Source organism: Chaetura pelagica, unplaced genomic scaffold, assembly GCF_000747805.2.
Source record: "Chaetura pelagica isolate M959 unplaced genomic scaffold, ChaPel_1.0 scaffold50, whole genome shotgun sequence".
Classification (NCBI taxonomy): Eukaryota; Metazoa; Chordata; class Aves; order Apodiformes; family Apodidae; genus Chaetura; species Chaetura pelagica.
The window spans coordinates 614,468-641,624 of NW_009952366.1; the positions used below are offsets into that span (position 1 = coordinate 614,468).

General features: G+C 36.7%; 1 protein-coding gene across 1 annotated transcript in view; it reads left to right on the forward strand.

Annotated features, from left to right (window-relative positions):
* Positions 1-27,157, forward strand: part of PTPRQ (protein tyrosine phosphatase, receptor type, Q) — a 106,132-nt gene that overhangs the window by 62,781 nt on the left and 16,194 nt on the right. Inside the window, exons 27-37 of the mRNA XM_010008044.1 lie at positions 1,380-1,501; positions 5,259-5,445; positions 7,618-7,862; positions 8,477-8,543; positions 8,920-9,078; positions 10,044-10,266; positions 10,697-10,770; positions 15,056-15,155; positions 15,953-16,081; positions 24,855-24,881; positions 25,554-25,635. Coding sequence (XP_010006346.1) covers positions 1,380-1,501; positions 5,259-5,445; positions 7,618-7,862; positions 8,477-8,543; positions 8,920-9,078; positions 10,044-10,266; positions 10,697-10,770; positions 15,056-15,155; positions 15,953-16,081; positions 24,855-24,881; positions 25,554-25,635 — 1,415 coding nt within the window. The remainder of the gene's footprint in view (positions 1-1,379; positions 1,502-5,258; positions 5,446-7,617; positions 7,863-8,476; positions 8,544-8,919; positions 9,079-10,043; positions 10,267-10,696; positions 10,771-15,055; positions 15,156-15,952; positions 16,082-24,854; positions 24,882-25,553; positions 25,636-27,157) is intronic.

A 27,157-nucleotide genomic window follows, 5' to 3' on the forward strand; every position in this document is an offset into this window, starting at 1 on the left:
CTAATCCCATCACAGCAATCTACCTCCTGTATCCAACACCCTAAAACTCCTCATAGCACCTTATAAGCTCCCAAATCTTCCTGTTTTATTCTGCAACCACAGTGCAATATTTTCACCTTAACAGTACAAAATTTTACAATTTCTCCTCATTAATTTTTCACACATAATTTCAATAGCTATGTTCTTCATTCCATGCTGTTTTCCTGTTCCTAACTTGTTTCCTATCTATAAAAGTAAGTAGCCTTGTGTGCACTCCAATTTTCCTCATTAAGCCCTAGTACCTAGTGATTAATGGAGAAAAAAATACATATTCATGGATTAATCATGTCTGTGAGAAGAGACTGCATCTTCTGATTAGGATAGATAGGATTACTTTTATAATTTTTTATAACTGCTCACTAGTATGTGTTAATCATAGCTCTATTTTTTGGTGGTAGATGGAAAAAAAAAAAGGCATCATGAAACGAAGTTTTAGAAACATGTATGAATCTGTTGTTGCTTCTATAACAGGCTGTTCACTGATATGTATTACAGTTGTCTTTTTTTTGTACTAGGCCAAAAAAAAGGTACCATGGATCCAAGTTCTGACATTACCTACAAATCTGTTATCACTTCTATTCCAAATTTTATTTTCATTAAATTTACCATGGTCATTATGAAAAAGTAATACCACTTAACTGAGAACTGCTGTCTTATTCTTATGATTACATTAATACATGATAACATAATTATATATCTTATTCATGAATAAGAATTAACTAGGTTAATACACATATCACCTTGACAAAAGGAAATTTTAGGAAAGCCCCATTTCTTACTGTGAATATTCTTGCCAGCTTACGATTCTTATCACTGTTTTGTGTGTGTTTTCCAGAGTTTCTCAACATGGCAAGAGTAAGTTGAAATGAAACCTAGATTATTTGCGTTAGTTCTTTCCAACACTGCTGGAAATTTTTGCTAGCATGCAGAAGACCTCGTTTTTTCACAATTTCTTATTCTTTGAATGATTCATTTGACATAAATATATTATGCTTGTCTATTTGTCTAAATGGTTGTATATATTTTGCTTGTCATGTGAAATGCATATAAATAACTTCTAATTTAAACCATCTATCATTTCAATTTAAGAGGAACTTGTAGGCAGCTTAAAGCCTAGAAAAGTTGCAGTAATTTTAATGAAAGGTCGGTTTCTAAATCACACTGCTTGCTTTATATATGAGAAAGAAAAAATAAATTATAATTATTTAGGCAGTGCATAATGTTCAATGTGTGAAAAACTTTTACGTTCAAATTGAAAGTAATCTCTTCTGGCCACTAAATTTACTGGGTTATTTGTGAACTTATTTGGCTGTGATTCACATGCATATTTTTCTCTACAGCTCCAGACAGTCCTCCAGAAAATGTGACTGTTTTAGCTACATCTCCTCACAGTATCAATATCAGCTGGAGTGAACCTGTTGTCATTACTGGACCAACGTGCTACCTCATAGACATTACCTCAGTAAGGCAACTGTTTTATTGTTGGTAGTAATACAGATGTGATATAAATAACACAGCAGATGTTCTGATAGACATGACAGGACACAAACTGGATTGAAAAACTGTATGACTGCATCTTTTTTCCACATAAACTCCACATAAGAATTAATTGTACATTTTTTAATTTCTTAATCACTTGGTATTTAAAAATGTGTGCTAGTAAGAGATCGTGAAGAAAAAGAAAGTGTAGCTATAAATGTGTTACACTTGATGATCTTGAAAGTCTTTTCCAACCTTGATGATTCTGTGTATAGAGGAAAATTGTAGCTGAGCTTTGCAGAGGTGCATCTCCTTCTGACAATAGCAATGCTGTTTACCAGTTAAAATAATAATTACTTTTTTTCTATTTTTTCTTTAAAGGAAGGCAAAGTTCATTATCATGATTTTACAAACCAGAGGGGAGAGCCTAGCAAAAGGAAGTGACTTGTACAAAGTTACACAATGCATCAGAGGTTAAAATTTAAAGTCAAACTAGATTTCCACTTGATGCTCTGTCCATCAGATTAGCTGTATTTTGGTAGTACAGCAATAACACTTCTTTCTCCTTGATCTTTATAAACAAAAAAAGGCTGACATAAGAGAAAAGCTCTAGTGCCCTTTCTCTTTTCATCCTCTACTACCCTTACAATCCTCTTTAAAACAACCATTAATAAACCTCATTTCCTGCCCTATGGCAAGATATGAAACTTTCTAAATCTGAGCACACGGGAAGTTTTAAGTTGGATATGTGTTCCATGTTCTTCCAGAAATTATGCAGACAGGACTACTGGTGAAAATGGGAAGCAGTTTACCAGACTTTACCCAGGTGCAGCTTCAAAAATCCTGAATCAATCTGCTAGATAATAGGAAAAAATTAAAGACTACTTCAAACGATTTAAAGGCTTTCTATATAAAGTTATTTCAGTATTCTGATAGGAAATGCACTATATGTGCATGTTTTAAGTGTGTCTGAATTGGTCATAAGAATTACAGATATGATAAAATATTAATTCTGAGATTTTTGTGCAGTCAAAATTTCTAAGATCAGTAAAAAAATAGCAAATATTTTTTAGTTCCTCATTAAAAACTCTCTCCTTAAAAGAGTGTCATGTGTAGCCCTGCTTTTTTCCCTTTCTCTAACTTCATTATAACAATATGTAGAGTGTGAGCTGTTCAATTCTGAACACACTTACCAAAGCAGTAGCCTGGCAGGATGAAGGATGTACACCAACAAGGGGAACACTAAGAGGGAAGGAATAGTTCCATGGCCTGTTGGTTAGGTCAAAAGAAACCACACAATCTTTACTTCTCCTTTACTAAAATCAGAGAAGATTTTTCATCATGGGAAGTTCCTGTTACTTTGACTAAGCAGTGTTACAGTGCATCAACCGAAAAGAATTATTTTCATTATTTTGATAAAACTTCCAAATTCCATTTTCAAAGTTGATTTATTGGGTTTTTTGTGTGTAATATTTAATCAAGTTTTATCTAAACAATCTCTCCTCTTTCTCATTGTTCCTAAATTATAAACAAGGTGTAATCTGATTCTACACTATGAAAATGTTATAAATACCTTATTAATATAAGTTGTGGTAAAATTCCTAAAGTAAGGTGAATGTTTCATGTGAGCCTGCCAGCATTCAGAAGGACCTTAAAACCTATTTTAAATGTTCGGTTTGGAGGGCTTTTGTTTTCTTTTTACCAAGTGCTTGGTTGTTTTTTTTAAATATATTTCAGACAGCTAGCTTTATGTTTAGGGATTCCCTGTAATCAGATGTTGTCTATCTAATGATCAGTAACTACAGGGGTTAGTTCTGTAGATAATCATATTAATAGACAAATCTATTCTTTCTTAAAGGCCAATAAAGCTGTCACAATCTTTTTCAGTGAAAATTTGAGTATATTTTTTATTATCCCACTGGGAAATTTTTTTATAAAGTCTCCAAATTCCATGAATTTCCTGTATGTATAATTTCACACATTTTAGTTCTTAAGTGGGTATCTTTAAGAATTTATAAAAATAGTCAGAACATCAACAAAACATCAGCAATGTTTCAGGTTTCTACTCTCTTATGTGTTTATTCATAAAAGGTAATAATTAGTAATTATTAGTGAATGTATTAGTATGCTGTTTAAATTGCTAGGATGATCCTTGCAGTTTTATAAATCAGGAAAACTAAAAAGTACTCCCTCCTTATTTCTCCAGGTCTTATTTTAGTTTGTCTTGCTGTCTGTTATAATAGAAATAGTCCGGAATAAAATTCTACTGGAAATTAGTAAAAGACAGATGGAACTGAACCATTACACTTCAGGAGGAACAGAAATAAATTTGATGATGTGGTGCTGTCATTGTATTTTAGCTGTTGTATAAATATTTATATGCCAGATTTTTAATAGTCAAGACAGGAAAAAGTGTTTCAGCTCTACATGGCCATCCCAGGAAGTGAATGTCTGTTTAGTCCATCAGAAAGTTTAGTTCAGGTTAATTCTCAGTGGGGATAGATGAATATCTGTCAAATAAAAGGTATGCTTGAACTGTTCTTATGTTTTAGCAGCTGCATTTAATACAGATTTCATCCAGTGGGAAAACTACTGTACAGCTACTTAATCCTCTTTTCAAATTACACACTGAAGAAACAATAATGAAAACATCATTAAATGAAGTAGTGGGAATAGACATAAAAATAATCTTGTAAATGATACTTGATCAAAGACTAGAAAGGCTCCCTTTTTTTCATTTTTCTCCTTTTTTAAGCTAACGTTAGAATTTATTAATTGGATATAAAGCTCAACAGTTTAGATTTTTCTATAAAACTACAGATTATTTAAGATGTAGGAAAGAGAGGGATCCGAATAAGTAATCCAGTCCATATCCTGATGTAACACAGAAAAAAATGTACCTAGAGTTTTCCTCACAAGTGATTAATTATCCTGTTCTGAAAAAAGTCCAATGCTGAAAATTGTTCAGCAAACCTCCGTAGATTGTTCTAGCTTGCAATATTATTTATGGTCACAGTTTTAGTTACATATTTAGGTATAACATTACAGATTTTGTAATAGTTAATTCTAATATTTTTTTGATGCAAATAGAATTTCTATTTGAGTTTTCATGAACACTAGAAACAATGGATTATTTTCAATTTAGTAACAACCTTTTGTATTTTTTAAGCTATTACTCTGTCTTCCACCACCCTCCCTTTTCTAGATTGTGCTCCAATTTTTTCTGCTTTCCAGCTTTTCTCATGAGAGAATGACACCCTCCCCACTGTCTTACAAGTAGTGCTTCTATTAATATATCCCAAGAGGAGCTGCACTTTTCTGCAGTCATATAAACTTTACATATTGCTGCCAAATTTATTTATTTTTTTATTTTTCTTTTTTATTTGAAACAATTTTCTGCTATATAGCTGCTCATCTTCTGGATCTTTGCCTACTTTGACTCCCATTTCACGTTACTGCCGTGTCTACCAATCAGTTCATGTTTGCTTGGTGGAGGACAGCACCAAGGAAGCAGCCCGTTTCCTTAATCTCATAATGCTAACGAGGCAACATAAGGGTGAGGAGCTCCCTTGAGGAGGTGTCTGCTCTTGCTAGCTAGAGACTTCTTGTGAAGCCTTCTATGTAAGTTGTTAGAAAAGTGGAAAAATAAAACTTAAATAAGGTGTTCCAACAATAATGTCCTGAGTTTGGCTGTTTCAAGTCTTGTAATCATGGTGGGTTTTTTAATTATTATCTTACAGGTAGATAATGACAATTATAAAGCTCAATTTTTGAAGACAAATGATGAGGATAAAGTCTTAGAAATTTCTGATTTAAAAGCATTTACAAGGTATTCTGTGGTAATCATTGCCTTTACGGGAGATGTCAATGCTGCACTCATTGAAGGCAAGGCTAGTTCTCCAGCCATTGTCTCCACTTTTGAAGCAGGTTTGTATTTTTCTCTGTATGTATCAAACTTTGCAGCCTTCCCTTCATCTGAGAAATAAGAGCTTTGAACAGATGGTGGAGTTCCAATGCAGATTTGTTCTCACAACATTTTTTCTTTAATATTTAAAAAGGTGACAGTAAAAAAAAAAAAAAAAAAAAGTTAATGGTGACAAGAATTACTAATATTTACCTTTAATAATGCTGAGATCTTGCTTCATGTAAAATATGGATGCCTAGAACACAGCTGTCTAGAGTACTTCTATAGTCAATGAAGAGAGGTCCTATGTATATTAGGATGTGTATGTGAGATAACTCTATTATGAAGGGATGACTCTCCCCAGTGGAGGTGCCTGTTGAAAAGTCAGTACAACATCCTTACTCTTGATGCAAAATTTAAACATACAAAAACTAAGTGAAGTGAATCCTACCATTTATGAATGGCACCTGTACTGACTTGAGGATGCAGTCTCTGTATTCTCAGTGGAAGGAGGTTCCTAGTGAAGGCCCACAGGGGTCTGTTCTCAACTTAGTGAGGTAGATACTAAGGTGACAAAAGTTGCTGGTACTGTTAAGTTACTCAGAGAAGTAAAACTGAAAAATGAGAATGAGGAACCATATGAAGGATGTCAGGACATTGAGCAGCTATGTTAGAGAAAAAGTTGATAGGATTTGCTTAGGACAATAGAAACAGATGAGTGTGGAGAAGATACAGTCCTAGCTTTAGATACGTAATTCCTGATTATGCTCTGTCTGCTCTTTGCTGGTTTTGAGTTACACTAAGGATATTTAAACAAACAAACCAACGAAAAAATATTGCTGAAAAGATACTGAAGTTTTGTGTCATTCAAACTAATTATTAACTGTGCATAAGCTACAGTTGCCTTATCTCTGGTGAGGTTAGCTGCAGGTCAGCTTTTTTAGCTATATACTCAGGTTAATTTGAGATTTAAACATACTGCACAGTGATTATATTTATCATTTATCTTTCCTTTGATGTATGAAAATCCACTGTCCCTAGTGATGTGATATGATATGAATGTGTGTGTAGACATATATACATATATATATAGAGAGAGATACTGTCTTTAATATATTAAATTGTAAGAATTGCATGACCTGTTTATATCCCTGAAAGCTGAAATAATCTTTTACTGTGGAAACAAGAATGAAGATTAAATTAGGTGGCAGCTGGATCTGTCTTGTGAGCTATCTGTTTTGGTAGCCCTTATGTAGAAATATGTTACATTAGTAGGTGCAACAAACTTAGAGAGGACCAGTTAATTTTTTCCATCTCATTTGGTCTCACCTGGTTTGTACAGTTTAGCATATGGCTGAGTTAGCACCAGTCTACACAGGCTGCAGAGAAGCCTGAGTAAGCATTTGTTGGCTGGTGTAAAAAACATGAAAGGTATGACATCTGCATATAAATCCTTGGCTGAAAGAATGTGTTTACCTTCAGTTGTTTGATATCACTGTTTAGAGGTCATGCTGCATACTTGGCTGCTCAGGTAGAGCAATAAATATTTAGCTGCCTGGAAAGAATGTTATAGCCTTTTCTTTCAGATAGGGAACTCAGGAAAATGATTTATGCCTTTGCTGTCTGGAGAATAAGCTACTGGAACAAGCGTTTGGCAAAATGTCTTTGGGAAAAATGAACCCTGTGTTTGTGTCTGGGCCTAGAGTTAGCTGTGAGAAGCAGAGACTCCTAGGACCAGGGTGGTTTGTTTATATGATGGGAGTGAGCTTGCTGTTGACAGAGAGCTTTCAGAAAGGGATACTCAAGACTAACACTTGCTTCTTGCTTGTCAACTCGTGCAAGGATTTGTTTACTCTGAATGTTTTTCAAAGTATAATGATGCCTTCAGGCTTTCAGAGCAGAAAATCAGAAGAGACTTATCTAAGTAGAGACTACTGAGGGTTATCTAGTATTTTTTTTTCTTAATATTTGTAGGATTAAATACTGTAATTAAGATTGGGAAGTCACAAAATATTTAACTTTTTAATGTCTTTTTAGATATTTACATACACAATAGGTATTTGAGAATTTAAAAATATAAACATAAAATACCCATGAAATAATACTGATATTCAAAAAATATAATTTGTAATTTTTCAGGTTTTACTGTAATAGTAGTAAACTGATTAAGTGGATCATTGAAATATTTATTTCAGTGCCTGAAGACCCACCCAACAACATAACATTTCAGAAGATACCTGATGAAGTAACGAAGTTCCAAGTAACATTTGTGCCACCATCTGAACCAAATGGAAATATTCAGATGTATCAAGCTATGTTTTACAATGAAGATGATCCCGCTGCCATCCAGATCCACAACCTTAGTGTCATTGATAAAACAGATCAGTCAGTCACTGCCATGATAGAAGGGCTAAAAGGAGGACACACCTATAATGTCAGTGTAAGAACTGATGCTTTTTCTTTGGACTTTTTCTTTTATATGAATAAAAGTTTAGTCTGAAGAGGGAAACAAACCTAGGCTGAATATGAGGTTTTCATGCTGAGAATGTTAGCTGGGGTATGAAGAGAGACAAGTCTGAGGAATGAAGGGAGCAATGAAGAGGGTGGAGTGAGTGGGAGCAGGACACATCACTGATGATTAGCTTTGTACTCTTTCATGTGCAAGCAAAGCAGCCTGTTACACATCCTCACAGGTACAAGACTTAATCTCTCTCAGTTCCACTATTTGCATTGATCATTTGGCTCAGATAAAAGGTCCAGTTCTGCAAGGGGACCTTGCTAGAAGTATGTGCATGAAGTCCTGTCAAATAATCAGACTGGAACGTGAGGGAAGGCAACATAACTGGGGCTTGGTTTTCTCATTTGTGTAAGTTCTACATTACAAGAGATGAAGTGTTACTGTGCTTAGGTTTGTAAAGAAATACGAAGTAGGTTCTAGCAAAGTGTGAATGACAAAAGAAATGCTCCAGCATTCGCGTTCCTTCAAATATATCTAGTTTGGCCAACTTGAAGCTATTGCAAATACTCATTAAAACAAGCGTTTGTTTTTTTAAGGTGTACGCAATTAATGGTGCTGGTGCAGGGCCAAAAATTCAATTGAAAATAACCATGGATATCAAAGGTATGTCTCATACATTGCCCTTTAGCTGAAATCCCTATAAATGCTGAAGAAATTGCTGAATTGCTGTTCTACCTGTGAGTGCACAGCTGTGTGGTTTTGTCTCTTGCTTAGAGGCCACACAATGTAGGAACAGAAACATATTAATTTAAAAATCTAAGGCTCAGTTTTTTGTTTTCTCTTTTAATTGAAAACTGGTATGCAGAGGCATTTATCAGAATGCAGTTATAAGAGGCTAAAGGCATCAAGTAGAACATTGTTTCCCCTGAAAATAAGCTGAAGATTTGTCTAGCATAATAGAGCTATGTGCCTGAACGAAGTACTTGTAGTTAAAACATTTTAAAACAAAACTCTATTGTATATATTTGTTTAAAACTAGAACCACCACGGCCTAAGAAGAAACCAGCACCAGTTTATGATACCAATGGGGCAGTACTCGTCACAGCTACAACAATTACAATCAGAATGCCAATATGTTATTACAGTGATGATCACGGCCCTATCAAGAAGATACAAGTTCTTGTTGTGGAAGCTGGAGGTAATTACACATTCAAAAATAGCTAACAAAGTCCCTTTTGCTATGGCAACAGTACAAAGAGTGAAGTATCTTTCACAATACCTGTGGGCTGGATACTGGATTTTGGGAACACTTGCCAAAGAAGAGACATCCATGCTTTTTGAAGCATTTCATAATGGGGGCAGAAGGATTTATATAAATCCCTTCTGTAGACTGTGAGATAGAATGTGTATTCTCTTGTGTGGACTGATGAACGTTTACTCACATGAACAGCTCCATGGCACTCTTGAGTTATTGCCTTCCCATGTGAGTGGGAGTTTCATGTTAGGACATCATATGGTCAGGCTTGATTTAGCTAAGAAGGACAAATTCTAATTATCTACTCCCCTTCTTTTGCTTGCTTCCAAAATAAAGAAGTAAAGTATTCACATCAAGTGAATTCACATTAAGTCTCTCACCTTTCTCTGATTTTACATTGTAGAACTAATACTACAGACACTTCTTATCTGTTGCTGTGAAGATTCTCTTGAACTGATCTACAAATACTGTGTTAAGCAACATTTTGAAGATTTTTTTCCTGATTTGCTGCGTACTGTCCACTCATGGAAATGTAGTCATTTCATTTATGAAACAGTCTTGCTGTCTTTATAGTAAACACTTTTTAATGTCTTTGCTAGCCATGATCAGTTTCAAAGTCAAGTGGCTTGCGCAAGTGACATCCTCTACAGGCAGAGCTCATGTGAGAGGCTGCCCCTGGAATTTTCTAGTTGTGATTCAGTTGACTTACGCTGAGGTAACAAAATACAGATAGCTTGGGTAATTGAGGACATTTGGGTTCAAGTGCAAATACAGTTACAGACTTAGCTGTTTAAATGGCACCAATAGCATGCTAAGCTCTTCAAAGGATTAAAGTTCTGTTTAACTTCTTTAATTGCAGTCTGTTTAGAATGTATGTTGTTTCTGATAATTTCTTTTCTTGACAATAGCTCAGCATGAGGGGAATGTTACCAAGTGGCATGATGCCTACTTCAACAGACCGAGGCCATATTTTACAAATGAAGGCTTTCCAAACCCACCGTGCATAGAAGGAAAAGAAGATCTCAGTGGCAAAGAAGAGATATATGTCATAGGTTCTGATACTACATGTATGATACCAGGAAGTCAAGACAAAATATGTAATGGCCCACTAAAACCAAGAAAGCAGTATCTGTAAGTACGTTTGTCTTTGTTCAACAGAGAGATTTACATTTATACAGACATACAAAATCTGTAGTTCAATTATAAAAGGGTGGCAATTGAAATTATCTTCATGCGTCTCTAATCTTAAATTTGTTGACTGAGCATGAACTTGGGAGACAAATTTAAAAAAAATGTTTCAGGTAGCAAAAGCTGCTTAGAGAGTTCTTAAATTAAATAAGCCTAAATTCAAGGCAAATGATTAATATAGTTTGATTAGATATTTAAGATATTGACACTAAGTCCTTGATGTGTGTCATAGTGTCACTTTAGTAGGTGACAAATGACTCCAGTTTATATTCTACTGAAACTGAACAATAGCTTTTAGTTTCTAAGGGAAATAATATTTTTTAAAAAAAATATTAACTTTTATTTCATTAGTTTTCTTGGTTCCTTTTCACAGGTTTAAGTTCAGAGCAACTAATGTTAAGGGACAATTTACAGATTCTGATTATTCTGATCCTGTCAAAACGTTAGGTAAGGAGAGTATAATTTACTAAAGTATTTCCCTATTTCAAAAAATGTAGACAAGTCCGTGTTTCTTTTTGTATACTAAAGTATTTCTCTATTTCCAAAGAGTCTAGACAAGTTCACTTTTCTTTTTGTATGTTTTTTTTCCCTGAAGTGAAGAAACTCTATTTTCATTGGGCCTATCTTAACCAGAATGACTGAGGAAACATATCCATCCTTTGTATGTCCATTTGGGATTGTCAACAGGTGTTACCTCAGCCTGGAGTGTTAAATGAAGAAGCAGCATTGACAAACTTTGTTAGCAGATACTCAGTTATATCAATAAAAATATCTTTTTGCCAGGATGGCTCATCTTGCTCGGTGAACTGCCAGAAGCTACACTGTTTGTGCTGTTTCCCTGTATATTGGATGTCGAGCTAGTATATTATGCTCTTCACTGCATAAAAAACTGGACAGGCTGGATCCGTGGGCCAAAGCCAATTGCATGAGGTTCAACACGGCTGAGTGCTGGGTCCTGCACTTGGATCTCAGCAACCCCATGCAAAACTCTTCCTCTGCTTGAAGAAGAGTGGCTGGAAAGCTGCCCAGAGGAAGAGCACCTTGGGGTGTTGGTCAACAGCTACCTGAATATGAACCAGTGCTGTGCCAAGGTGGCCAAGAAGGCCAGCAGCATCCTGGCTTGTATCAGGAGTAGTGTAGCCAATAGGAGTAGAGAAGTGATTGTGCCCCTGGACTCGGCACTCGTGAGGCTGCACCTCAAGTATTGTGTTCACTTTTGGGCCCCTCACTTCAAGAAGGACATTGAGACGCTGGAGCATGTCCAGTGAAGGGCAGCAAAACTAGCAAAGGGTCTAGAGCACAAGTCTTATGAGGACCATCTGAGGGAACTGGGATTGTTTAGTCTGAAAAAAAGGAGGCTAAGGGGAGACCTTATTGAAAAGTCTACAACTACAACCTACCTGAAAGGAGGTTGTAGTGAGGTGGGTGTTAGTCTCTTCTCCCAGGTAACAAGCCATAGGATAAGAGGAAATGGCCTTAAGTTGCTCCAGGGAATATTTAGGTTGGATATGAAGAAAAATTTCTTCACTGAAGGGGTTGTCAAGCACTGGAACAGGCTGCCCAAGGAAGTGGTGCAGTCACCATCCCTAAAGATGTAGATGTAGTGCTCAGGGACATGGTTCAGTGGTGGACTCAACAGTGTTAGTTTAACAGTTAGACCCAATGATCTTAAAGGTCTAGTATAGGAAACATTGTGGCTGCAGATCATTCCTTCCAGTGGCAGCTTATCTGAGGACACGGCCCTTTAGCCCTTCATCCTTTAGATGCAAACAAAGCTCCATATTAATTATTAAATTAATATTGTCTAATAGAATCCATCTGATGTCACTGGCTAATAAGCCAGCTGTTACAGGATCTCAAATCCAGCATAAATTCCTCCGTGGCAGTGTTGATCTACCCCCAAAATTGGGAATGAGGACTTGCAGCATATCGCAATAAGATCTGTAAGTTCTTTTAGTATATTGGTAAACTAAAACTTACTTAGCTAAGCATTAGCCCTGACTTTCTGAAAAGGGATCCCAAGACAACTGGATGAGTACCCAGAAGAATTTTAGTGGGCACATATTTTTCATTTGGCATTCATCATCTGTGATATGAGCTCCCTTATTCATCTAATCCATGTTTGAAATCCGTTACATGATCTGATACTGAAGATCCTGAAATGCTAATTCGCTACCTGAATATTCTGAAAGGGTCTGGCACTCTTTCTCGAGTGTTGTGGGAAGTGCAACACAGAAGTTGCTTTTATAGGTTCTGAGTTTTAAAGTTCTAAGTTAATGAAGTGAGAGAATGACAGCGTGTTCAATCAGGGAAAACAAGTCTACTGGAAATCAGTCTGGCTGTATCCAGTCCTCAGGGCAACTTTCTCCTTACTAGCAGAAAAATCTGCAGTGCTTAAAAGAATCATGCTTCAATGGCAGGGAGATGGTGCAATTCATTCACTTCTCTGTTGTTACTGAAAACTTGTGAAGCTTTCTCCTTTGGTGTAGATCATAAAGAAGCAAGTTCTTTTTGTACTTTGAATGGGAAACAAATAGACCTGATAGATTTCTCAGATATCTGTGGCACCCCATGCCCATCGACTGCATTCTCTGCTAAAGTTTAACAGCAAGCTCTGCTTTTAAAATTAGCACTACAGCAAACTCTTGTCTGGCCATAACTTCTGATTTTCAGAGTCTATCTGACCAGAAACGAAACTTAAGTGGAACATGTAACTGAAAGTTCCTCCTATGCTTTCTTACAAGTGTTGTGAAATCCACATCAAATTGATTTATCACAAGTGATGCAGGTACTTGATGCAGGACTACTGCAGGCCTTGAAGATACATTTCCAATGTCATCTTCAGGGAATAACAGGAGTTAGATTTTTGTCAAACACAATTTCTTTTGACACCTAACCTGAGGAACCTTGCCCAAGTGCTTCCTCATAGAACATGCTTTGGTTATATGAACTTCAGACTTGCTCTAAAATTTTGGCAGAGGTACTCATAACATTTGAAGAACCCTACATTATTTTGGTTTCTAAGTCTGCTTATGGAGTAGGTAGGTCTTTGATCTAACCTTATATCTGTGTGATCGATTACTGTGTGTTAAATATGTTTGAAGCAGAAAAATAGAAAACCTATGGAAGAGTTTCCTCTGGCAGATGTCAAATGCTCTTGTTAAACAACAGGAATTATACTAGGGAGGAACACTGAAGCAGAAAACACTGGAATTGCAGAAAAGCTGCAATAATGATTTTTAAATTATAGTAAAGAATACATTTTAGTATGGTGCTCCCACTCAACCATACTTGGAGTACCACAACTCTCCTCTTCAGCTGAAGAAGTGGAGTTTCTTCCTCATAACCCATGATTGACATTGCAAAAGTAACATCTATACTAGCGTGAAAGGTCAGGATTTTTCCAGGAGATAATTAAGATGTGGTGACAAATACTGTTTAAACTTACTGTTTAACACATCAAGGCAGCTTATAACCTTTTCATAAACTCCCGTAGGTGGTTCAGCAAATCACTGTGAGGCAGCTGGTGGTCCTGTCTTAAGTGTAGACTTTTTTTTCCATGTGAAATGCAAAGCTGATGACACAGGAAATAATCAGAATGGGGTTTCCTGACACTGGCTTTTGCACAGAAACATGCCTTATGATATTCTATTATTGCAGTTTGTTATCATCTAGTATTGAGTTACAGCACCTCAGAGTTATACCACATGATATCTTCTGTTTTATCTCTTTTCCCTCACCCACAGTCATCTCTACGAGTTGGGATGAGTGTCAGCATAGGTGAACAATACTGGTAATTGCAGTCACTTGCTTTTCTTATTTTCACTGAGTGCCTAAGGAAAAAAGAGGTCGAGGTTTTTGAAACAGGGCAGAATTACGAGGAAGGTTGGGGTATTACATGAATTTCAGAAATTTAGCACCAAAGACCTTAAAAAAGAGGTCTAGAAACTGTAGATCTAAATGGTTTGTCAATCTCTGAGTGAGCCTTCATTGTCACCTGTAAGGACTGATTAGAATGCCTTTTCATCATAAAGGCCTTTATGATTACTTTTGACCTGCTCGTCAAAATAACCTGGTGGTTATTCCCATCAATATCACCAATTCCCACATAAATAAAGAGCATAAGTTAATGATCAGTGAGGCAGATTAATCAAAAAAGTTCAGATCAGATCACTTAGATATCTGAGTTCCTTCAGCACCCTGAGGGGATTATCTTCAAAAAAGCATATTTTTTTGTTTGTTTGTTTTTGTTTTTGTTCCTGTAAGTGATGGCTGCAAACCTCATAGCTTTAGAGTTGTGGCTCTTCCTTTTCCACCTCTGCAGTCTGATTACTCCTAGCTGTTAGAGCAGTCTGTCTGTTCTTGGCTGCACAGAGGCTGAAGCAGGAGCTCAGCTCAAGCTAGTGTTCAGACTGATGTTACTCCAGTGTAGATCTACCTTAACCTGTTCAGCAGATGAAGCTGAAAAGCTCCAGGGGATTGCAGCACAAATAGCCATGTACATATTCTATTAGCATTATCTTTTACCTAGATCAGCAATGCTTAGGTACCTTTAAATACATTGTTTCAGGTTTTCTTTTCTTTTTCTTTCCTAAGCAGCTCTTTGACAAAAGAGATGCAATTGTACAGAGATTGAGGTGTCTGTCTCGCATTGCTCCCTAATTCCACCCTGTCAGAAATTTAAAAATTGTAATGAATCTATGAAATGCTTAATTTCCACTTTCTGTTGCAGGTGAAGGAGCATCAGGAAGATCTGTAGAAGTCATCCTTGCTGTTACTTTGTGTATACTTTCAGTTATTCTTCTGGTGGCTGCAGTCTATGCTTTTGCAAGGTGAGATTTATGTATCTTTGGCATACCATGTTTGCAAGCACTCAAAAAGTGCTCAATTAAAGAAGAATTGAAACAGTTCTACAGATCTGTAATTTCAGAACACATTGTTGTGTTGGGTTTTTTTGGTCTTTTAGTAGAAACCTGGAGAGGGACTCACAAAGAATTTAGTCTAGTGCAGGTAACCTCCATAGATGAAGGAGGAAAACCAGCTTCTCCAGAGGGTAAGTCAGAGCAGTGGCCTATCTTACCCTTTCCGAGCCACTTCTCTATTGAGTTGGGGATGCAGATCAGAATGTCAGCTGGATGAAGTTAGTATGATGGCTAACCCTATTGACAGCATAACATGAACCAAATACTCAAAATTCTAGGTTTTGTCTCGCTAATAAAGTTATACATTAACTACAAGGCAGTCTCATATATGAAAGGGAAATTGACTTCCAGTTCAAATTGTGGCCAAAATGTCCATGTAAAGAAGCAGATTGAGTACTGCATATATGTTGTTAGTTTGCTCATTCATTGGAAATTCTGTTCTGCCTCAGCTGCATCATTCAGGCATTGCCAGAGAATTAATGTAGGAAAACTAGAAGAGTATATAGGCTAGACTCTTTCCACGTGAATTCTAGACAACATAACTGCCATATTTGATTAAATTACACTGTTGGAAGGGAGAGCAGAATAAAGGCCAAGGAAGGATTCCCTGCAACCTTCTTTCAGTTTCAGGCTGTCTAAAGAAAGTATTGACATACGCATCCTTAAATCGTTTGTGTGTTTATTTTTCACTATTGCCTTCTGTTTAGAATTCGTCAAAAGCAAAAAGAGGGGGGCACGTACTCTCCACGAGATGCTGAAATTATTGACACTAAGTTTAAACTGGATCAGTTGATCACAGTGGCAGACCTGGAGCTGAAGGATGAGAGATTTACACGGTAAGCGTACTCCTCAGGCAAAACAGTAGTGCAAAGGGGCTGTAGCCATGACCCCTTTCTGACCTTTGCTTGTTTGGAAGTGTTTGTGGTGCTCTTATTTACACAGGTCACTGAGATCCTCTTTCAAAGAATGACCTCCATCCTCAAGACACTTCTCACTAGCTTTTAGAAAATCACTTAATCTTCAGCTCTTTTTGCAACAAGATAAAGATCTAAGTGCAAATCACTGTTTAATTGTGTTAGCAAAAAAAGGGCTACGTATTTTTAAACATGTAGAATTTCTGAGGTTTTTTGATGGCCTGCAGTTTTTGTAGACTTCGAAACTGCATAAACATATTGAAAGAGTCAAACTCCCAGAAGTCCTAGTCAGCTAATTTGAAGACAAATCTGTCATTGTTTAATTGACATTTTAAAAGCATTTTTTCAGAAAGTGATTTGCATAGCATCTGGGTTTCTGTGGAGCTCATCACACTGGCTATCCTGACATCTGCTCCTTTAAGCTGTACATAGCAATGCCAGCCTATTCATGTTTTCTGTCTAACAAAGAATTTTGTCACATATATTTATCAGAAGGAGAAGTGTTCCTTCCAACTGCCAGAAATACGGATATTATTCAGGAAATAAATATAATGACGATTCTCAATAATATACGACATCCAGCTGAGTTAGAAGTGCTTGGTGAACATTCTTTACCAACCTGTATTTTCCCTGCTGTGTCAGATAAAACACTGTGGTAGGCAGTCTCCTTAAAGATGAGAAGCCTAAAATAGTTTTGCCCTAGCAGTCAGGCATCCTACTGTTGCAGACTGGGAATAGCTGGAAGATGAAAGGTTGTAGCTGTTGACCTATTTTGTTTGAATGTGTATGTGTCTTCTATGTGTGTGGCACAGAGTAAGTCGATTGCATGCACAAACCTGTTCAAAATAGTGCACACAGGAACGGCTGCTTCTAACAGATGAGAAAACATACTATGAATCATCTGGAAATGATTGATGTAGTGGATGAGGTATGTTTTGTGTGAGGCACATATCATTCAGACAGCATTTGTTTAGTACCTGCTAAGAACAGCAGAAAATATTCCCTGAAGGCAGAACCATTGCCAGTGCACTGTGATAGCTGTGACTCCTATAAATGATCTTGATGGATCTTCAAAATAGCCTTGTTTCCAAACTGTTAGCTGAATAAGAATAGTACTGATTTTGTTTATATACTAAAGTGCTAATGGATTTTACTTCCAGATGCTCTTCATTTTTCTTTAGACGCAAGGAGATATTTGTCATCCAGTAAGTTTTTGTATTATTAAAGCAACATGGTGTGTTTTCCATTCTGTTCTCTTTAACTTGTGTGCTATTATACGGTATTGAATAATATAGTTAATCAAAATGAACTGTCAGTCTTTGCAGTTATACTACTGACAAGCAGTGTTATTTGTCATCATGAAATCATGGGGTTTTTTTGTCCCTAATGTTAAGATATAACAGTTCCACAGCTATTTTGAACTATATCAGGACAATTTTTGCATGTATATCCTAGCATATTATGACAATATGGCACTGTTATATACAACCTATCCTAGAAGCAACATGGTGCAAATGTGACATAAGAAACATGCTGTTTCTTTTCTTTGGGAATAAGAATGTATGTACTTAAGAGAAGCTATCTTTTTTTCTCAGCTGTTTTTGTACTTAACTGCACTTCAGCTGTTTTGTACTATGCCACTACAATCTCAGCAACATATCCACACAAATATCCACAAATCCTTTATCAGTTTGCAGACTACTATTCTCTCACTTTTCTGTCTAAATTATTTGTAGTTTGGATTTGTACAGTTTCAAACTCTATAGGGTGACTGCAAACTATAATATTTCTTACTGAAGTGCACTTCACAATGTGAATTATGCAGACCAAGGCCTTTACCAAGCAGTGCCTCAGCTGTTTTACTGACATCACCCTTAGTTTAACGAGTCAGTCTCACTTTTTGGTTTGCCATTTGCTTTGTCTTTTCCTCTGTATTTTTTTCTTTCCTCCTTCCTCACTATTTTAATGGCCAACAGGAAAGACTTCTTTTGCCATTCTTGTAAGGTATATGATGCAGCTGTTAAATTTTGGATTACTATTTTTCAAACAGTAGCAGCAGTGAAGCTGCAGCAGGCTCCTTGCCTAAGTCCTTTGTTGAGCATTACAAGAAACTGTTGAAGTTTGAAGTGCAGGCACTATCTGAGAGCTCCCGAAGACAGGATTCATGCAATCTTTTCAACTGGAAGTCAGTAAATGTACTGACTAGATACTAGATAACATGCATATAGTAGTGAGGGGCAGGATATTCTTTATCTGCTCATAACGTTTTATTTTATTATGGCTTTTTTTTTTTTTAAGTTTTGAAGAATGTTTCAGTATGTGTGAGATTCTGTTCTGGCAGTGACCAAAAGAGACATTTTAGTTGTCTCTAGTGCTGTCTTTCACATAGATACATCCTTCCTGGTAAGGAGTTGTATCAAGAAGCTGGCAGAAGCCTGGCAGCAAGCACCAAGGCAGCTTATGGCAAAACCTAACATATAAAGTATTTTTGCTGCCTGTTTTCAGACTTGAGCAGTTACACCATGAAAGAACTCTTGTACATGTTGCCTGTGGGGAATAGCTGTAGAAGTCAATCACAGTCCCAGTTCTTGTGTTCTCCTTATCTTTCCTATGATTTGTGGTTAAAGCAGTGACATGTTAGTATGTTAAATCACTGTAGTACACGTTGATGACTACAGTGTAACCTTCACAGATTTACCATGCATTTGAAATTGGACTGTGCACCACTGCATCTGTATAACCTACTGCCATATGTTGGCTGCATTTAGTTAGCTATCTCAGCTGTGCTTGCAAAGTTTGCTGTGTTGCAGAATGCTTATTTTAGTTTGTGGCATCTCACAGTTCTATGAGGAGTACATAGATGGGCAGAGTCCTTTTCCAGGCTGGCTTATCTTATTTCTAGAATTGCCGTAAATCAGCTGAAATCTGGTCCAACTAGTTTTACTCTGTACCCTGAAAGGGTGATGTGGCATTTGTGTGAAAACTCTAAGTGGTAAAAGAGCAGTATAGATTTTTTTTCTGTACCTACTAATCTTCCTGTTTAGTGCTCATTTTGATAAGATGCCTTGGAAACCAAGTGTTTTGTCATTTCTCAGCCAGTGTATTATTTATCATGTTAGCTACTATAAATCAGTAAAGGCATGGACTTGCAGCTGACACAGTTCATCCACAGAATCAAGATACTCTAGACTACTCCATGAGATCCCTCTTGACTGTCTCTCAGACATTGTCTCATACTTAGTGGATTGTGGCCTATGATCTTGGCTCATATTCTCAGAAAATTTTTGCAGCTGGTAGCACATGAAAATTAAAAAGAAGCAGAAAAAGGTTTTTCTGTTCTGCAAGAATATGACTGGAAATGTTTTTATATCATTCTTAGCAGATAAAAAAATCAAAAGCTTGAAAAGTTTAAGGAACCAACACTCAATAAAATGTTCAGTATATGTTAATAAAAACATTTTATTTCACACATTTTGGTAACTTTTGTAGTATGAACTACTTTACATTACAGAAGTCAGTTTAAACTGAAAAAAAATCACATTTAAAAATACCAAGTATCCCATTTTGCTAACTTTGAAACTTTTCTTGGAGTCAACATTTTTTTCAAATTAGGAAATTCATGGGAAATCCCAGTTCCCAGTGGTAATTTTTTAACATAATGGTCATCAGAAAAAAAAAATTACTTGAAAAACTTCAGTGTCTGAAAACTATTAATACTAGCTAATACATACACATCATCTTTCAGCAGGTCTTTGTTAGGTAATTAATAATTGGGATGTAGTTTCAGAGGGAATGCTGGGAGATACTAGTGGAGTCCCACAGGGGTCGGTACTGGGACCGGTGTTGTTCAACATCTTCATCAACGACCTGGATGAGGGTATAGAATGTACCCTCAGCAAGTTTGCTGATGACACTAAGCTGGGAGGAGTGGCTGACACACCAGAAGGCTGTGCTGCCATTCAGAGAGACTTAGATAGGTTGGAGAGTTGGGCGGGGAGAAACATGATGAAATTCAACAAGGGGAAGTGCAGAGTTTTACATTTGGGGAAGAACAACACCATGTCCCAGTACAGGTTGGGGGCTGACCTGCTGGAGAGTAGTGTAGGTGAAAGAGACCTGGGGGTCCTGGTAGACAGGAGGATGACCATGAGCCAGCAATGTGCCCTTGTGGCCAAGAAGGCCAATGGCATCCTGGGGTGCATTAGAAAGGGTGTGGTTAGTAGGTCAAGAGAGGTTCTCCTCCCCCTCTATTCTGCATTGGTGAGGCCACATCTGGAGTATTGTGTCCAGTTCTGGGCCCCTCAGTTCAAGAAGGACAGGGAACTGCTTGAAAGAGTCCAGCGCAGAGCTACGAAGATGATTAAGGGAGTGGAACATCTCCCTTCTGAGGAAAGGCTGAGGGAGCTGGGTCTCTTTAGCTTGGAGAAAAGGAGACTGAGGGGTGACCTCATCAATGTTTACAAATATGTAAGGGGTGAGTGTCAGGGGGACGGAGTTAGGCTTTTCTCGGTGATGACCAGTGATAGGACAAGGGGTAATGGGTGTAAATTGGAGCATAGGAAGTTCAAGGTGAATATCCAAAAAAATTTTTTTACTGTGAGAGTGACAGAGCACTGGAACAGGCTGCCCAGGGAGGTTGTGGAGTCTCCCTCACTGGAGACATTCAAAACCCACCTGGATGAGTTCCTGTGTGATGTACTCTAGGTGACCCTGCTCTGGCAGGGGGGTTGGACTAGATGATCTCTCGAGGTCCCTTCCAGCCCCTAAGATTCTATGATTCTATGATTCTATGATAAGTCCTACTGAATTGAGTGGAAAATGAGATCTGCTTTATGAAACCAAAATGCTAACTTTGAATCTTGTAATTTGATCTGCATGACAGTGAAGGTGGTATGAGACAGGCAATAACAGAAAAAAAACCTAACTCTTGTTTAAGACAGATTTAGTCTATCAGCCTAAACTGGATTAAGCATTGGTTCATTAAAGCACACTGAATACATGTATATTAGGGCCTCTCATAAATACTTTTTTGTAACATGTTTGTGGGCAAGTCACTTATCAAAGCAGACATTCATCTGCTGTGAACAGATTCCATCAGAAAATTTTCAGGGCACACCAGGTTTGGTGAGAGACAGGTAACTCTCCCTCCTGTTCCATGTGCTCACCTAGGAGACAATTTCTCTGACACCCTACTTTTGCAGTGGTTTCTGCAGCAAGGATAAAGCCATGTAGGTCCCAGTTTCTTAAAATCTTTCCTTGAGAAGTTGCACCTTGTGGTGGATACTTTGAGGCTCTTGTTTCATTCTGTGTGAGACAGGTAGCCAAGCCAGTGTGGCACAGATTCAGAAGAAATACATCTGAATTACAGAAACTGTAACCCTTGCAAATACCAGGAAAAGCATTTTCTGTGTAGAAGAGCGTTGTATATAAAAGTATTGTCTGATCTCACCTTTCCTATATGTTGTGCATTCGGTAGTTGTCATTATTCAAGGCAACAATTCTGCACACACATTACATGCTCTAGACCAACCAGCCTGTTTCTCCTTTCTTTGAGTGGAGATAGTCATGACTCCTGCCTTGCCTTTTTCTTCAACAGGTTTCCATTTCTTAATCAGCAATCAGAAACAGGCTTTCTGAGCTTTGTATCCCAGGAGTACAAGGTTTATGAATGTACGTGTCCTGATACAATGGAAGAAATGACCATGTGTTCTCTTTCCTTAGCCTTCAATATTTAGAAAGGGTTAAGCTCCATATTGCTTTCAATTAACTTGCAAAATATTAATTCCTTCATTGTTCCTAGGAAGTGTCAATGGTGCTTATGAGCTAAGCCTTTTGCCTACATACTCATTTCTGTTGTTTTCTATTTGGACGAAGTTTTAATTCCCTGTGGATTTCAGATGTTTGACCCAGAGAGAAAGCCGAGTCTGTGTGACAATACGGTCTTCAGTTACCACTGCCAACACAAATAAATGGCTTCTTTCTAGCTCTATCATAAGTAATCTGAGTGGGATTCAGATTTTTGATAGACTTAAAAAAAATCCCACACATGAAACAATACACTGTTTTAAAAGAAAATCAGATTTAAGGCAATAAAGCATTCTTTATCTTAGAGAATGTTTTTCTTTCCTAGTTTCAAAGTCAGACAAGTGGGAATCTGGAATTGTCCAGCTGAAATAGGGAAATTTGCAACTTCATGGTTTAATTGTAATTTGTGCACATCAAGATCTAGTGATATCAATATTCTTATGTTTTATGAAAAAGACTGGGAAGTATGAAGAAAAAGATTACAGGTAGATGAGTCTTTGTTCATTGATGAAATACTGTAAGATTATTATTACATATTCCAAGTCAAGAGACTTTGAAAAAAGACTAATTTTTGAAACCTGGGATGCTGAAACTGAGTATAGCTGGAAGTCTTTAGTGAGCATACAAATTTATCCTTTCTGAAGTTTCTTACACAAAAAAGCCAACATCTTTGCTACAGTCTTCAAGTCAAACATTAATTCTCATATAAGCATCTAAAATGAATTGCATTTTCTGAGCTGCCAAGTCATTGCAATGTACTCTTGCTACCAGCAGAAGTATGAAAGTTCAGTAGTTCCAAAAATCAACTTCTTCATTTAAATGTCCACAGACAGGTTAAAGTGTCAATCTGGGCATGCCTTACTTCTTTAAAAATATTTACTGCTTGTGAAAGATCATATATGATTAATGCCTTTAAAACAATTACCTGTTGTTCATATTCAAATGTAACTAGAAAGCAGCATATATAACTGATTAGTTAATTTCCTGAGCTATTTCAGTACTTCCCTGCTTTGAGAGAAAGTAAACAAAAGGAAATCTTGTTGAGTTAGGTGATGTTAATGGTGCTACTTGTCTCCTGTCTTCTTTGCTTTTGGATCCACGTGCCTTCAGCACTGAAGCACTAAATGACGTGCCCAGGTTGCTTACGTGCAGCATGAATGCACTTTTTATTTCCTAATGACCAAACTGCATTTGCTTACCACAAATTAGGTGCAGTAAGCACCTAATTGCTAGCAGTTAGAAAGGAGGAAAACCCAACAGTATTCAAAAAATGACTGCAGTGTCAACTGAGCAATAACTTTTTTGTTCTTGTTCTATGGTGAAGAGAGGTGAATTCAGAGGGGGGAAAAGTGTAATTTATTTGCAGAGTGCTTTAAAAAGGCCTAAAGAATTTTGCTTTCTGGTCAAAGACAAATATATTCCCACGCAGCACTTTGGCACAGCTATTAATACTTTTTCTTAAGGAAACCTTAGCTCTATAATGTTGTCAATATTTCTAGAAGGTGGTTTCATCTGCCATGTAATGCAAACAATGTAAGTGATGCAATAAGCATTGGCTAGATGTCTAACCATTCTGAATAAAGGGAGTTGCATGATTTGTCATTTTATTGCCTTCATTTTCATTCTAAAGCTCTCCTTCAGTTGTCCTGTAAGCACTTTGCATCTGAGCCTTTTTCTGTGAATTCTTACACTTGCTTTTACTCCAGTGAGACTGACCCAAGGCTTCCATAGACATCTTGCTTTGTTTGAACAGAACTGCTATAACAAAGTATGTACCACAAAGACAGCTTCAGTAGCTTTGTATAGCTTCTCTGATGCTTAATAATAAGTGATTCAACAGTTTTATTAATCTAATTTTAAAATCTAATTTAATATTTAAATACTTAATAATAATTTCAGAAACCAAACTACTTTTAAAACAACTTTTAATCTATTCTACTATAATTATGGTAGCAGTAGAGATTTGTATTATAGAATGGTTTTTGTAATATTTATATGCAAGAATGTATGATTTTTTGAGACTGACACATAAAAGGCATACTTAGAGCTTTTTTGAAGATGCAAGTTATCTTTTAAACTGTATTACTTCAAACTTTCTGGCTTGGTCTTTTAGACAAGCTTTGTGATTGCCCACAGTTTGGCTTATAAATCCGTAATGCTGAGATGTTCCTAAAATGAGTTCAGACGTGATGATTATGATGACAACAAAGTTTCAAGGTCATCTGAAAGTCCCCTCAGTATAGACACTCACTTAACTTATGAAACCTGCTGAGAAATCGAGTTGAAGATTTAATATGTAGCCCAGTTTCTAAAATCACCTGGCTGATGATGCAGAAGGAGCAGGGAATATGTAAAAATGAGCATGAAAGCAGGCACACCAATAGCATGATTCATCTGTGACTTAATTTAGATGTCTGCTTATAATGAGATGAAATCACATCTATTTCACTTCATTGATTACGAAAGGAACCTCGAGTGCTTAGCTCAGAAATAGGTGTCTCTATTCAGTCAGATGAATCCTATCCTTATGCTCTGAAGTGGCCCTTAGAATGATATCGAGTACATAGTGTAAAATAAAGCCTGTCAATGTGTATGAAGTGGTGTGCTGGAAGTATGGATTTCCCAGGGCCATATGAGCCCAGAGCACTGTAAAATGATCTGAAGAGAATCATAGAAACTGGAGCTACCATACCCATATCTGCCAATACCTGAAATAAAAACTAAGCAAGACCAAGTCACCCAAGGTATCTGACATACCATAATATTTCTATCCCTGAGAGAAATCAATTTAGTTCTTTAGTTATTTAAGTATTTCCTCTTAAAACCTATTAACATGCACAATATTGGTTAACTCTCAGCTTGCTATGTTTAACAAAAATCTCTGTTGCAGGTTACTTAGTTATAGAAAATCCCTCAAGTAAGTTGACTAAAGATTTTTGTATTGTGGTCATCGGTGAGTCTCAATGTGTGGTTCCCTCCTCTATATTTATTAGAAAAAAACCTCCAAGCTGCGTATAAATCATAAAAGCATGACTAATTGCATGGTAACTGGAGAAATGCTTTCTCTCTCTCTGGGGTGAAGCCTGCATGTCTGTGTTTTAGCTTGGGAAGTAATTCAGGGATATTTAAACTCCTCAGCGTTTAAAAACCATGTCATTATGAGAATGAGGTCACTGCAATATTTTATACGTCTAAAACTTTGCAATGTCTAAAATGTTTTCTGTGCGACAAAGCAGTATTACGTACTTTGGAATGCAATGATAGCTTCACAATAATTTTCATGAATGTCAAAACTTCACCTTGGAATGCCATTACCTATAGAAACAATCCTACCCTACAGTACTGCTAATACTAGCAACATTAAAAATTCGGTGAGGGGGAACAGCAAGGTGAGAAAATGCTTCTATTTTAAGTGACTGAAAACAAATCAAACAAGCATGCTGTCAGCAATTTCTAACCTTCTGCCTGTAAGTGTCAGTTCCATTCAACTGAAAAGCATTGTTTATTAATAAACTGCAGTTATATTAGAAGAAAAAGGATGAAAAAGAAATTCCCTGTAGGCTTCTAACTCTTCTGTCATTGCTTCTAGGCCAATAAGCAAGAAATCCTTCCTCCAACACGTTGAAGAGCTTTGCACAAACAACAACCTAAAGTTTCAGGAAGAATTTTCGGTATGTTGCTAGCAGTTGTCATAACATCGCAAGACCTTCGGTCGTTTCATGTGTCACATTTCATGTCCATTTTAAGCAGGCAAGGCCGTGAAGGACTCTGGCCTTGATAATCAATACCCAATTACCAGGTTGATTGTTTAGAAAGTAATGTTACACTGATTTGGATTCTGCAGTCTACACTGCAACCTGATCAGAATTATTCAAGTAAGTGTCAGCAGAAGATGATCTTCTTTAGACTCTGATCTTTGCAAGAACACCATAAAATTTGTGCTTTTACATTTGTAGCAATGCATATGTAGTTTACCTGAAAACAGTTTTTTTTTAGAAATATTTTATAACATATATATAGGTATCTTTAACTGCTTTTATATAAGTTTATTTTCCTAGGTGATGATGACCCCAAAAACAGAGCTTTCATTTATTCTGTGAAATGTTCAGGCCCCAGTCATAATGCCATAGAACTCAGAAATGTTTTCGTTTCATAGGTTTCAGTGCAGAAAGTATAAAGTTTGTGTATGGTGCTTTGCTTTTTGTTCCTCTACAAATAATAGGCCATACTTGTTATGCTCTTGAGAATAGCCTCCATGTGAGTAGCCTCCATCTCCTTATGGGAGTAGATGAACACAGCAAGCCTGTCTTGCTTTCTGAAAGAAGACTAGCTTTCAAAATATACATTACATATAATATAATGCATATATTCTTTCAAATTTAAATCTCAAAGTTTTCACTGTTTTCATTAGGTAACATTTCTACGGCTATCATATTTTTTTTCTCAACAATAGTTCCTCTTCTTGTTATTTCAGAATCTTTATAATTAGAATTTTAGTGCAGTCATTTGCCCTCACAAAAATAATTTGTCAGTCTCCAGTGACTGTATTATTTTGGAGTCATAGATTTACCATGAATTGCTTAGCAGTCAGATTAACAAAAATGAAGACTCAACAATTGGCTTTTCTTCTGCTAGATTATAATATTTCAGTCTCTGAGGAAAAACTAACAGAAGTGTGAAAAGATTAATGATATTTCCTACAGCTTTTTTGTTATGCTCCTTAGGTAAAATTGGTCTGGATTTAATAATAAAATGCACCATAAAATTCTCTGAGCAATAAAAGTAAGAAGAACTTTTTTTCCAAGAACAGAACTGTTATTTCACTTGAACAAGAGTGATTATAGTTATATTATGCATGACTGAACAGATGAAAAGTTTTACTAGCAATAACATTGCCACATATTAGCGTTCATCACTGGAAAGTTTCTAGTATTTCTGTAGGTGTAATCCACATTGGGTAAGCCTTAAAGCATTGTTAATGCCTTAAAACTTAAACAATAGTGTTTTATCAAATCACAATCTTGGCAATTCATTTCAAATTTAGAGAAATACAAGTAGCTGAGGCCTCATTCCAATAAATCATATAGTCAACCTATAATCAACTGTTTTATATGACATTTGGGCTTCCATTCTTTTTCCTCTCTGAGCTGTAACTTCTGTTTCAGAGTGTAGTGATATCTTCCCAGAAGACTT